The 14,012-nt window shown below is 45.4% G+C and overlaps 1 protein-coding gene across 1 annotated transcript in view; it reads left to right on the forward strand.

Annotated features, from left to right (window-relative positions):
* ADAM12 (ADAM metallopeptidase domain 12) overlaps positions 1–14,012 on the forward strand; it is a 270,213-nt gene that overhangs the window by 140,611 nt on the left and 115,590 nt on the right. Inside the window, exon 4 of the mRNA XM_025047549.1 lies at positions 9,393–9,471. Within this exon, the coding sequence (XP_024903317.1) occupies positions 9,393–9,471 (79 nt within the window). The remainder of the gene's footprint in view (positions 1–9,392; positions 9,472–14,012) is intronic.

Consider the following 14,012-nt stretch of genomic DNA (forward strand, 5'->3'; position numbering starts at 1 on the left):
CCCTGCCACACCTCAGACCGTGGGGCGCTTCGAGCAGCCGCTCCTAAGTGCCGCTTGGGACGCAGGGCGCGATGGCAGCTGAGGACACGAATCTAAGCTGACTCTGCTTTCGTGTCCAGCCCTCTCGGTATTCTCGGATAATGTTTGGCTCCGAGGAATAAATATAAACGGGCCTGATTTTTCATTTACTGTCACTCCTGAATTTTCACACACATTTACGTGTGGAATAGTGTTCACCTTTCCTACCCCAATATGCACACACACACAAAAAAAAACGCTCATAGGGGCTTAGTCTTCAGTCTCGAGGCGAACAGACCCCGACTGGTACAGCTTCCGATTGCCTCTTTCCATTTGGAACCCATGATATAACTGGGAAGCAGACAGACCCACACAACCCGAACTACGATATCTTTCTAACTGTTTTCAAAGTCAAGTGTTGACGTATTGAATTTAGCGTCCATTGAAAGGAACATGGGCAGAAAAAGCAGACGTAAGACTAAGGGAAAGCAGAAGTCATGTGAGTGTAGCAGTGAGACTTCGGACTCTGAAGCCGACTGCCTACACAGTACCAGCTGTGTGACCCCAGACAAGTCACTTAACCCCTCTGAGCCTGGGTTCCTCATCTCAAAACAGGCACCTACCGACTAAGGGTTGTTGGCAAAAGTTAAAGAAAACACTGCCTATAAAGCACCTTCGTTTAATAAGAGCTCGAGCTAACATTACGCTGCCACCTCTCCTGTTACCCACGCTTTTCAAAAGAAGAAGCTTCTGAAGCTTAGAATAAATGGGTGCTGTACCTATGCTGGCAAAAAGGTGAGGAGGGTGATGTCAGTTAAGCCATGAACCCCGTTCTGGAGATTTCTTCCAAGAGAAGCACGTGTCGGGCTTTATTTGCCTTTGGAAATAATCGTTGATTGGGTTTTCGTCTTACAGCTCTGCTTTCCTAAACGTCGTGCGGATTAAACTTAATAAATCTCACACCATGAAGACAGTCCTATCACTTCAAGAATAGTGATAAGTGATAAGCCCGCATTCCAAAGACTTTCAAACTAAGAGGGTCATTAAACAGCGGAGAAAGTGGCCCAAAGCTTTAGGCCCGAGTAGAATGACAGCTGTGGGGCTGTGAAGGTGGGACCCCATCGCTTCTCACCTGCTTTTATGAATCAGCTGGAAAATGCAGTGGGCAAATCAGCCCTACCCTTCTTAAATAGAGCATGTGACTGTCGACCCTGCCACATGTAACCCGTTCATCTTGTGAATGGAGAGGGTCACCTGAATAATCCCAGTAATAAGAGATTTCAGTGTAGATGCCACATGACTTGGCCAAAATTCTGTGTATTTATAACTTAAAATGGAAGTAGTATATTAAGAAATGATTTCCCAAGAAACTTAATTATCCCCTACAGTTTCCAAAATGCTGTATCAACAGTTTTGTTTCTTATAGTTGTGAAACTAAATGAGAAAGACCTGGGGAAAGGGAACTTTTTTTTAATTCCAGAAAAAAAAAAAAAAAAGGTTGTTTTGATCATTTTGAGTATGTTAGCAAATGGAGAATAACAAAAGAGAATCGAGCGTAAATGCCCCCATTGTTCTTACAGATGTCGAGTTCTGAATAATTAAGATCCCAAAATGCTGAAATTACAACCAAAAATAATTTGAATTTCATACCTAAATCAAATTAAGTGCTAAGAGAAACAGCATAAGCTCATTTTGCATTGCGGAAAAAATTATTTCAGAAGACAATGGGATATGATTTGCCTCTGCTTATTTTTCAGCCTTTGAAGCCATGTGCTGACATTTTTTCCTGACAAGGCAGTGTTGACCAGTGGTTAGGGCGAGGCTGACTTTGGAGCCAAATAGAGCCAAGTTCAGTCTCCACCTGCTCGGCTGTGTGGCTTTGGACAAGTCACATAACCTCTCTGAGTGTTTTCGTCTTCATCGTCGGTCAGGTGATAACCACAGGGCCTCTGCCAAGATAAGTTGAGAAAGTACATTTGAAAAGCAGGTGTCCGAGGGCCTGACACACTAAGCGAACAACGGCAGAAGACGACAAGACAGGAATGTCGAAGATGCCGGTGCCCTGCCCCCACTCCCCACATCGAGACCCCAGAGAATGAGCTATTGACCAGGATGACTTTGCCCTAAGGAAAATGAAAAGGCATGAATATCTGCCAAGATCGTTCTCAAAGAAGTTCAAGCAAAGCTGAGATGTAGACAATACCAGATCTCTCTTTCATTTTCGTTCCCTCCTCTTATTTCGTGCCTGAATGCGCTGTCTTTAGAGAGAATCGTTCAATTGTCTGATCTCTCCGTAAAATAGTCCAGAAGAACCAATGTTGTCAGCATTAAGAGTCCCGTGATTCTGGCCAGGCTAGAGTTTTCCCCGAAAACCAGAGTGAGACTTCTTGGAATACAAAGAATCCAGTCTGGGTAGATATTGGTTTTCCTCTCCATCATCTTTTCTCTGCATTTATTTCGCTCTGGCTGAGGGATAGATCATTTTAAAAAGGCTATTCATTTTAGGGACTGGGAGGGTCCTGGTCTTGATTTTTAATTATGGTTTTTATTGTATGCTATGTGTCGTTGAAGCTCCAGGCAGTTTATTCCTCATGTGAATGTATCTGTAGCTGTATTTCCAAAATCTCGTAAGAGAAAATCATTACCCAAATTTATATATGAATGATTTGGTAATTTGTAGGATACTAACTTGTGGCGAAGGAAATCTTTAGCGGAAAACTAGGTTGGATCCTTTGCGGGTTTACTAGGGAGATCACTGAAGCCCTCAGTGCATGTATGATTAATTAATTGCAAAGAGTTTCCTTAGTGCCCGCTAGTGTAATTGACAAACAAGAAAGAGCTGTCTTGAGATGCCTTTGCATGAATATGATGCACAGAATAATTAAATCCTCAAACCATATGTATCGTTTCCAAAAAAATTATAGGAAAAAGTTGACATGTCATCAATGAGTTTTTTCATAGTCTCAAGTAATTGATGCCAATCTCTTAGGCTTCCTTTCCCTGTTTCCCTCATTTAAGTAGTTCTAAAGTTGATGACAAGTTGACAGGGTTGGTCCCGATGACCTGACCGCATTTGGAATTCTTCAAATAACAAGAGAGTGAATGTGACTATCCCCACCCCCAACCCCTCTCCACAACGGGTGACAGCCGTTTTGAACCACGTTACTTTTATTTTTATGATCCAATTAGTTTAAACGCATCGTGTTCAAATTGGGTTGCTTTTCTATAATAAAGATTCTGGGTTTGTCACCCACTTATTCATGGAGCATTTCCTGTATGCTAGCCATTATGGCAGGCTGAGGGATGTAGTTACTGCCCTCAGCTCTACCCAGTGTGGCAGAAGACAAGTCGACAAGAAAGGAGAGGGAAGTCTTGTAGCAGCCCAAGCATGGCGGGCAGAAAAAAGAGCTCCCAGAGGTAAAAACGAGTCGGTGTTTCTTCCTCCTCTCCTGTGCTTTGCAGAATGAAATGTGTCATTTTGATGGACTCTAGCTCATTTGAACCGCATAACTAAATTATATAATGGTCAATTTAGAGTAAGATAATTTCAATATTGATCTAAAAAAGGCAATTTGGGGGTAATTTTTTTATTTTATTTTAATACTCAAATCATTTCAGAAATGTAAGGAATGTCATAAGGAAGAACATTACCTACATAATGTTTTATTGTAAATTCTAAATGATCATTTCCAACCATATATACCCAATAACTTTGAAATCAGAAAATCCGATATTTGGCCAGAAAGGACAAGATTCTACTTGTTTTCCCATAAAGAAAGCGTCTGCTGTCTGAGTGTCTCCATCTGTCTTCACTCCAAGCCACTCCCTAAACCTTAGACTCACAGAGTCAGCTGCTTACTGGACATTTCCAAGAGAATGCCCCTCACGCTCAACATGACCAAGACCCAACTCATTGTCTCCTTTTGCTCCTTTATGAATTACCTTCCCAGTTGACAACTGAGTTTCCTAATTCTGTCCTCTCTCTGAATTTCCCACCCCAAGGGCACATGACTTGGTCTGGCCCTTTGTTTAGACGCTCACGCCAGCCTCCTAACTAATCTCCCTGCTGCCCGTCTGTCTCTTCCACCTCAAAGTCTTATCTACCTGGATGTCCAGTGGCCCTTAGCTCCGAAGTTTGTATCTGCTCAGGTCCCTGCTATGTCTAATGGCTCCTCATTGCATGGGATAAAATCAGTGACACTTGGGAACCTACAGATTGTTCCCCAGCTGGCCTGTCTTAGCCAACAACACGCCTCCCTACCATCAAATTTATACCCCAACAACTTGGAAGTCCACACTGTTTCACATTCCTGTGCCCATCCCCCATTCATATGCTGTTTCTATACCCTCTGGAGAATGTCGTTACCTCCATCTGCCTGGCTTAGAAAACTTTCCCACAATGCTTTGCTATATCTCTATCATGGAACTCTGATCGCTCTTTGGGTTCGTCCTTCACCAGATGGTGAGCTCTTGGGGTATCTTACTCCTTATGACCAGCACAATAGATATTGGTTAAATGAGGGAATATTGAGGTGTCTCTCATAACAGCAAAACGAATGGAAAACAGCAAAATCAACTGCTGGTATTTTATTTTCTGGTGTAGAGAAGAACAAGATTCCTTGTTAGATCAGCTAATCTAATAAGCAGAGAAAAAGAACATTCTCGTGAAATGACGCATTCACCTTCTCTTTCCATTCGCTGGCATAGAGAATCATCTAATTGGACTTCTTCTTGGGGATCGAAGGCAAATGGGCCCATTGCTGTCATATTTCCATTAAGGCCATTGTCCACCTGCCTCCCTCAGTTCTCTCAAAGGACCTGTGACTGCCAGCCCCTTTTAGATTAGACACACATCTCAGGAAGCCTCGAGTGAGCACCTTTTCAGTTTCATCCATGGCTCCAGAGCAGGACGGACATGCGACGTGCACTGTGATTGAGAAAGGATGGCCCCCGATGAAAAGGGAACGTTTCCGCAGCGTTCTCCTCGAATTTGGTCGTTCGCTCATCCATCTGTCCACCTAGCATCCATCAGTCCATTCATTCTTTATTCCACGAAACACATTACCTGGCGTTTACCACAGCGCCTGCAGCAGACACTCAGGAAGTGTCTTTTGACCAGCTTGTAAAGGTGAATAGCACAAGCTCTGAAGCAAAACCACCACGTGATGCCATACATGGTGTGACTTTGGGTGGGTCACTTAGCCTCCCTGTATCCTGGTTTCCCTGTTGAAATTGGGTAAAAAGTGGCATTGAACTCACCGAGCTAGATATTAGGTACTATCAGAATTAAATGAGATACATGTAATGGGCTTAGCAAGTGCCTGGGCTAGGGGTGGGGCCACATGATGAGCAAGGAGAAAAAGAAAAATTTAATATATTCTTGAGGGAGATGTAGATAAATAAGTAAAAGGTGAATAAATAAAATAGGAAATCGAAGGGGTTCCATGATGTGGGGAGCAGGGGAGGCCATTTTCGATAAGATGATCAGGAAAGTCCCCTCTGCAAAGGGGGGTACCTGAAGGGTGACCAGCCACGTCGAGAATGTTCCAGGCATCGGGAGGATAGCAAATGCAGATGCAAAGGCCCTAAATGGGATAGGGGGCGGAACGTTCTAGAATGAGCCAGAGGCAGTGTTGGTGGGGAGAGAGTGAGCCGCAGACAGGGAAGGCACGAGGTGTCGGGAGGTGATGTCGTGAGCACCTGGGAGACTGTGGAAGGCGTTGGAGTTTCAGTCCAGTGGGAAAGTGTTGGGGAGTTTCGGAGGGGAGTGGTGATGCCACAGTAGGGCCCACACAGCCCCGTCACTCCCTGGGGCTCTTCACAGCCTGGCACAGAGAGGAAACCGGAGCCGAGGGCGGGGTGGGCCTGCCCCCGGCCTGCTCCACGGAGCCCGCCCCGTGGAAGCACAGGACTCGTGGGAGTGAGCGTTGGAGAGCTCAGGCCATCCAGGTCCCTCCGTCTCTCATCCCAGAGGCCCGTGTGCCTGAAGCTCGGCTCCCCCAATGCTGCAGCGGAGGCCAGGGAGCCTGAGCATCCATCCTTACTAGATGCCACCCTCTGCTCTGACCCGCGCAGGGTGTGTTACTCACCCGAGCCAAACGCCAAGGCGTCTGTCCCAGACTGTGAAAAAAAAACTCACAAAGGAGCACATCATGCGCGTCTCAGCCACAGGGGGACGCGCTCGGGCTGGACTCAGAAGCCCCCATTTCACCCTCTTTTAGTGAAAGGAAACATGCGATAGTACTTAAGAACTCTCTAGAGCTGAAAGTATGACTGTGGCTGGATTTCTGGTTAAGCCACATTCGGATAACAATGACGAGCGATAGGTTTTTTAAGGTAGAAGTAGCCATGGGTCTTTGTGTTGAGTCACGTTTTCAAACCATATCGTTAATTTTATTGCCGTCGAATCCCCCACATCCCTCTCATCCACAGCTTTGCTGACCTCTGTCCACCAAAAGGCCATCTTCTCACGCATAGGCCGAGCGTCCAAATGTCCTCCTGGGACATCCACCTACACCGGCTTCACTTAGAAAGCCTTGACATTCTCTCTCTCTGTTCTACAAATTCCTACATGCATCGCTCCTGTCAGATTAGGTGTTTGCATGCCTTGTTCGTTCAAAATAAAGCACAGTTAAGACCAGAAATTACTAAAGTTTAATAATATATGAGATAGATAAATAAAATATTAAATTTTTCATGAATAGCAAATAATATAAGTAATAATGACATAATTGGCATTATATTAAATTTTTCTTTTTCTCCTTTTTCTGCGATTGTAAAGCTGACCAAGTCCCCTCCTTCCCCGGGATCACGGAGGCCACCACGGGTCCCGCCTCCACAGGGCGAGAGCTCCCGGCTCCTCCTTGCTGTCCCTGTGCTCTGTGCGCCCTTCCACCTGCTCCTCAGCAGCTTCGCCCCTGTCCCTCTCTGTGGCCATTTCCCTGGCTTGTCCCTTAGGTGACCCACTCCCCGCAAGGCCCCACCTTCTGACTTCCCATCCCGTCTCTCTGCTGCCAACTCTCTGGAAACGATTCATTGACCCTTCCCATCCCCGTCTGCTCAGCCCGCCCCTGCAGCCGCCCCTGTCAAGATCCCCCAGCCTCACGCGCCTTCCGGGAGCTCCGCTGTGTGAAGGCCACGGCCGACCACCACCGCCTTCTCCAGACCCCTCCTCTGGGCCCCGGCGCCCCTGCCCGCTCTCCCTCCCTCCCCCAACCCTCGGTACCCCTGGCAACAAGCCTGCCCAGCGGGCTCTGTGACAGCTCTGAAGCGGGACGCTTAGCGGACAGGGATGTGAGACCAAAAGCCAACAGGGGGTTCACCTTCTGCAGCATGATCCGTGTCCCCCCGAGCAGAGCGAAGAGCGAGGGGCGCAGGAGCCGAGCACCCCGTCAGCGAGCGCGAGGGCCTCTGTCTGTTTTATGTATTTGGCGAACTCTTCCCGATGCTCATCGTTAAGCGGAGCGCAGCTCAGGCCTGTTGTGAGGGTCCAGCTGATTTAAACCAGGCGTATCCTAAACATGTCGAAATCTGTACAGACAGGGAGATTACGCGGTCTGGGCCCGGCCGGGGGAGACCCCAAGGAAACCTGACTGTGAGGGAAGTAGTTCTCGTCTGCTGCATCTTCTGCCTTCCCGCTTCTCTCCCTCCCTTCCATATTTATCAGGAATCTGGTGGCAAAATCCAGCTTGAGCCGGCCGAAGCCAAAGAGAAGCGTTTGTCGAGGAAGGAGGCAAAGTGGGCCCTCGGGTCACCTCGAAGATCTCTCCTTTCTGCCCTTTGTCACAGCCGAGGAGGGCCGTGTTTTCACCGGGCGGCATCCTCCTGAAGCAAAGGGCCCAGGCTGGAGAAAGCCCTGTGAGGAAAGACCTACCTCATAGGGTGCTGTGGGGGGTCGTGAAGCGTTATCCTGGGTTCCACATTCACCCCTGGACTGGGGGTGGGGTGACCCCAGCAGAACCGAATGGTGTAAAGTACATTCTACGAAGACAAAGGGGGCAGACAGCATGGTCACTGTGCGCTGCACACCTGCGAAGGCCAGGACGTAAAACAACTCCCGACTCAGCGCCCAGACCGTCGTGATCTAGGCTCCATGCGGGGCCCTTCCCTGCCTCGCACCAGCCTGGTTCCCCAGATTCCAGACCCTCAGACGTCCGGGCTTGCCCTCCTCTGCCTGGGAGTCTCGTCCTTTCCCACCCCTTCTTTGCCTGGCGGACTCCTGCTCCATCTGCTACTCCCTCTGTAAGACCGCTCTCTCCCACTACGCTCCACCTACTGTGCGTCCGTTCACCCACTAAGACTCTGTTCCTGCCTGTGTGACAGCTCTCCTCACACTGGATCCCGTCTCCTCTGTCACCCCACCAGGCTGTAGTGTTCTTATTTATCTTTGTAGCCCAGCAGCTAGTACAGCTCCTAGCACATAGTAGGTATACAGGAAATACTTGTGGTGGTTATAGTGAAAAGGATACAGTACTGCATATTACAAAAGAAATTGCAAAATAGTTTTTAAACCTAAATAAACCCATACTTTGCTAACGTCAACGAAGATGTAGTCGATTGCATATGATCCAGTTAGCGTAAATAGAATTTTCTCCTCTTTCGATTTATCTTAGAAATTCAATATTGCAGTGTGTCCACGCCTCCTACAGCACTGCTTTTAATGGTTCAGTGTTGTTCTAAACTCTTCTTTGACACTTTAATGTTGACGCCTGGTCCTGTCACCTGCTAGAGAACCAGCAGGGGCAATACCTTGGATCCAAAATTATTTTCCCAGCGATGGCTCAGCCATCGATTCTGGACAGCGGAGCCCCGTCCCTTCCAGGCCGGTGATTCTCCCATCTCTCTGTAGAAGGGTGTGCGTGCGTGCCTGTTCCAGTGTGCATGTACACGTGTGCGCCCGTGTGAGCATGTGCCAGTGTGTGCACACGCCTGCGTGTGTGGCGGAGGAATGAGGGGGGAGGGGTGGCTCCACGTGCACTGTGGGGCGTTGTTCAAAGTCACACATCTGACTCTTGCCTGCCCGAATCTCCCCCTGACAATCCCTGGATAACCTGCGCAGGGGGAAGGTCTGCCCGTGTGAGCATGTGCCAGTGTGTGCACACGTCCGCGTGTGTGGCGGAGGAATGGGGGGGAGGGGTGGCTCCACATGCACTGTGGGGTGTTGTTCAAAGTCACACATCTGACTCTCACCTGCCCGAATCTCCCCGTGACAATCCCTGGATAACCTGCGCAGGGGGAAGGTCCTTAGGGAGCCTCAGGAAAATCGGGTCATCTGTTAAATAAGGGGGTTCAGACCTGGCTGCCCTGCAGCCTGGATGTTCACAAGTGACATATCAGTGCGATTCTACACTCAGCTTTTTGTTTGTCTCCCACAGAGGTCTCATTGCTAGCGGTTTCACGGAGACTCATTATCTGCAGGATGGCACTGATGTGTCCCTCACTCGAAATTACACGGTAAGTGCTGCAGGTTCGGCCCACCCGGACACCACGCCATCAACCCTGCAGCCGTTTCAGCCTAAGCAAACTCGCATGCCCAGCTCCTTCGCTTAGGTCCCAAGAAGACCTCGTATGTCACTTAGAGTTCAGGCATTCCACTGTTACTCCGGAAGACTTGACCTTGGCCAGGTATGTGCCGGGACAGTCTTCGGCGATGTGCCTTTATTGCAAGTTGACCTTGAAACCACCTTCCAAGGACTGTGGGATGCTCGATTGGGCAAATCCTTTCTAAAAATCCTAGCCAAAGTTAGAGATGGCTCAAAAAGCAGTTATCCCTGGGTTGAACTTGGCTGCATCAAACTTGGAAGTACCTTAAAAATTCAAAGGAAAACTGACTCTACTTAACCTTTAACAAATGTATTCACCAGGTGGATACGATCCTATATCATGGTTATTACTATGACATTTATCGCCTCTTAGTCAACTTTTCTAATATTTGAAGTTTTACATGTGACTTGAACAAGATGCTCATTTAATTTGTTCCTTGTTAAGAAATACACTCTACCCTCGGCCCTGTGGGGATTCGAAGAGAGTCGCTCCCTCTGAGGACTAGGAATTTTACTCATTTGAAGGAACTTTAGGTATTTGTTGTAAAAGGAATACGCTTAGAAGAAGCCTTTCCATTTACAGTGTTGTCAAGTACCCTCCCCGTCTGCGCTGATCTCCTCACCGATGCATTATGTCAGGTCCTGTTTCTCTCCCTCGCGTTTGGCCCATGGCACTTACCAACTGATAACTTCCGGCTTCCAGCAATATGATGGAATGAGCTGATGCAGCCCCCCCAGCCTGAAAGAAAAATGCACATAAATCCTAGGTACAACAGAAGCATCTAGAATTGATGCTGATACCTGGACAAGCTTAAAAGAGAGAGAGATTCCAAGGAGGCAGAAACAAAGAGAGGATGTAAGGCCAGAGCAATATATTGGTCATGAGACCCCAAAGAGTTATTTGGGCCCAGAAAGAGGACTTGATTTTCGGGGTTTGGGACAGAGGAGTGGATGTCTTTGAGGGTCCCATGGAAGGTGGGCCCCGGAGAGCTGCTTCCTTTGTGAAGAAGGAACAAGGAAAGGGGTAGCCGAGAGGACTGTCTGCAGGTGTCCCCGACAGAAGAAAGATTTCATGCAAAACAGAGAAATTGAAACCCCAGGCAGCCTCACAAGTGTAGTTTTGCATGGAGTGGGCAGGTGTGCAGATTTCTAAGACCTGCGTAGGGAGGCCATTCCAGTCAATAAATTGGCCTCAAATCTAGTCCCAAATCAGCAACCCTGGGTCCCATGGGCCCAAGCCGAAGCCAACCCCAAATGATTTTATAGAGATGTTCTGCAGCCCATGCCAAGAAAAGAAAAAGAAGGAAAATATTAAAGATGAGCCCCAAATCAAAATTATAAACCACACAAGGAAAGCCACTATCAGCAAGCATTGGTGAACAAGAGAAATGAGAATTAGCACCTCTGGAAATGCAAGATAATAGAAAAATCAGGGGGGGAAAAAATTACTTTAAAAAGAATAGAATAGGCCAAATAGAATTCCAGAGTAAAAATACAGGGAAAAAAAAAAAGGAAAGAAGCAATGTTCAAACAGATGAGAATGTCCCCAAATTGAAGGACATGACTCCCCAGAAGGAAGAAGAAAAATCGACCCACTCCAGGGTAGTGAAGCTGTGGGACCAACGAGAAAATCTTAAAACCCCCTGAGAGAAAAGACGGGTTTGTACAAAATGACTGTAGAACTGGAAGCTGACTTAGCAGCAGCAGCTATGGAGTTAAGACTTCAGAAAAATGAGGAAAATGACTGCCGTCTTCAATCTTATACTCAAATTATTTTACAAGGATTAGAGTGCAATACATTTTCATACAAAGACGAGAGAATTTACTACTCTGAGATCCCACCAAAGAATATTTCTGTACGAAGGAAATGAACACAAGACACAAGGGTAGGATTTTGCAGGCAATAACAAGCCGAATAATTGTATGTAGATAAATCCGAAAACGCTGTTTAAAACAGCGTTACAACAATAATGACTCAATTTGGTTGTTTTCAAACAAGGTGAGCAAATAGATTAAAACAGTTTAAGGATTTGTATTTCTCTAGAGAACAATAGAGGGGCTGATCAACTTTAGATTTTGATAAGTTTGTATCTTGCAAATTTAAGAATAACCATCAAAAGGGTAGAAAAACAATGTATAATTCCAATTAATAGAGGGTGAATAAAAATAGTATATCAACCCAAGAGATGATAAGAAAGGAGAAAGAGAATTTACAAAGAAGTAGAATAAATATAAAACAAAATAATAAGATAAAAATGAGTCAACATATTAATCTCATTGTACGTAAATGGATTAAATCTGTTAAAGTAAAAACAGATTATCTGCTTAGAACTTAAAAATAAAATTCAGGTGCTTAATTTTTGCAAAATTCACCCTCAAAATGCAAAATGGTTATCTTAACCCAAAGAAAGTTACCGTGGTGCTGTGAATATCAGACAAGCTAGACCTTAAGGCAAAAAAAAAAAAGACATTATTAGGGATAAAGAGAGTCATTACTTAATGATAAAAAGAACAATTGAAGAGAATGGTAAAAGAATTATAAACCTATATGTACCAGCAAAATAGTCTCAAAACATACAAAGCAATAATTGGGAGAATTGCAACAATAAATTGATAAATCTACAAACAGAGAGGGAGATCTAAATATACCTTTCTAAGAAATGAAGATTTTTTAAATGAGCAAAAATAAATGAAAAGGTAGACCAAAAAAAATTGAGAGAATCAATTAAACCAAAAGCTGATTCTTTGAAAATATGAATAAAATGGACAACACACAAATTTAATCAAGGAGGAAGAAAGAATTCCCAAGTAGACAATTTTAGAAATACAAAGAGCAATGTAGCTATTGTTATACAGAAAGTTTTTTAAATTACAAGAATGTTGTGAACAATACTAACCATTTTTTTTTCAATGTAAATTCCTAATGATGGTTCAAGGTGAAATAGAAAAATTTAAATATAACCATATAAAGAAATTAAATCAATAATAGTATTTCTTAAATCTACCCCAAAAACAACATCAAACCCAAACTATTTTATCAGGTGAGTTTCGTCAAACCTATTAAGGAACAAATAGTTCCTGAGAATTGAAAAAAAAATAATTTAAGGCAGGGAGAAAAGCACTACCAGGGTTAGAAAAAAGGCGTGCACAAAATCATATTATAGGCTAGTTTCAATTATGAACATAGTTGCAAACGTGCTAAGGTATTTGCAAACCATACCCGCACATATTTTAAAAAATACTTTATGACCAGATGGTACTTAGCTGAACAATGCAAAGATAGTTCAACATTAGGACATCTAATATACAATTCCGCATATTAATATCTTCAGATGAAACGTTTTATTATAGTTGCTATTATTTTTTCAATTATAATCTGCACTATATATTACATAGATTATAAGAGAGTTCGTGGGTGGGGAATATTTCTTATATCTCCCTTCTGCTCCCTTCTGCTCATGTAGCATCTCGCATACAGTAGGTTTTCAAAAAATAATTCATTTAGCCATTGCCACATGTTAGGCCAGCCGTCCCCAACTTTTGTGGCACCAGGAACCAGGGCTCCTGTGAGAATCTAATGCCTGGTGATCTGAGGCGGAGCTGAGGCGGTGACGCTAGCGCTGGGGAGCGGCTGCGGATACAGGTGAAGCTTCTCTTGCTCACCTTCCGTTCACCTCCTGCTGTGCAGCCCAGTTCCTAACAGGTCATGGACCGGTACCGGCCCACAGCCCGGGGTGTGGGGACCCTTTTTAGGTGATGCCATCCAGAATTCATTCATTCATTGCTCACCTTCCGTTCACCTCGTGCTGTGCAGCCCAGTTCCTAACAGGTCATGGACAGTTACCGGCCCACAGCCCAGGATGTGGGGACCCTTTTTTAGGTGATGCCATCCAGAATTCATTCATTCATTCACTCAGTAAACACGTATTAAGCACCTTCTAAGGGCAGACACTGTTAGGCTTGGGGATACAGGTTGAATGAAATATGCTCCCCGGCATATAACTTCTGCTGGAGAGGCGGGGCATTAAAAAGACTAAAATTATTCTGTTTTAATATAATTGCTACAATAAGAGGTATGCACAAAATTCCATCGGAACTTTGCGTAGGCTGGGATTAGTTTTAACTTGTTGAAGGCCATTTCACCGAGAAAGTGCTATTTAATCTAGTTCTTTAAAAATGGGTAAAGAAGAGGAGAAAGATCGATGTGAAACCCTTTTGTACTGAGGCATTTTGACTTTATCTTACTGAAAAGTGAGAGCCAAAGAAAGTTTTCACACAGGGGACTAGCACGTTCGGTTCTGTGCTTGAGAACGGGTCTCCAGTGTCAGAATGGAGAAAAGATTAGTAGGAATGCCAGTAGACAGAAGGCAAGGAGGTTCATCGAGGGCCTCTTGTCGTCGATGAAGCTTATGCCTCCAGAAGTGGACCGTGTGGTGGATGGAACTGGCCAGG

Source organism: Pteropus alecto, unplaced genomic scaffold (genome assembly GCF_000325575.1).
Source record: "Pteropus alecto unplaced genomic scaffold, ASM32557v1 scaffold74, whole genome shotgun sequence".
Lineage (NCBI taxonomy): Eukaryota > Metazoa > Chordata > Mammalia > Chiroptera > Pteropodidae > Pteropus > Pteropus alecto.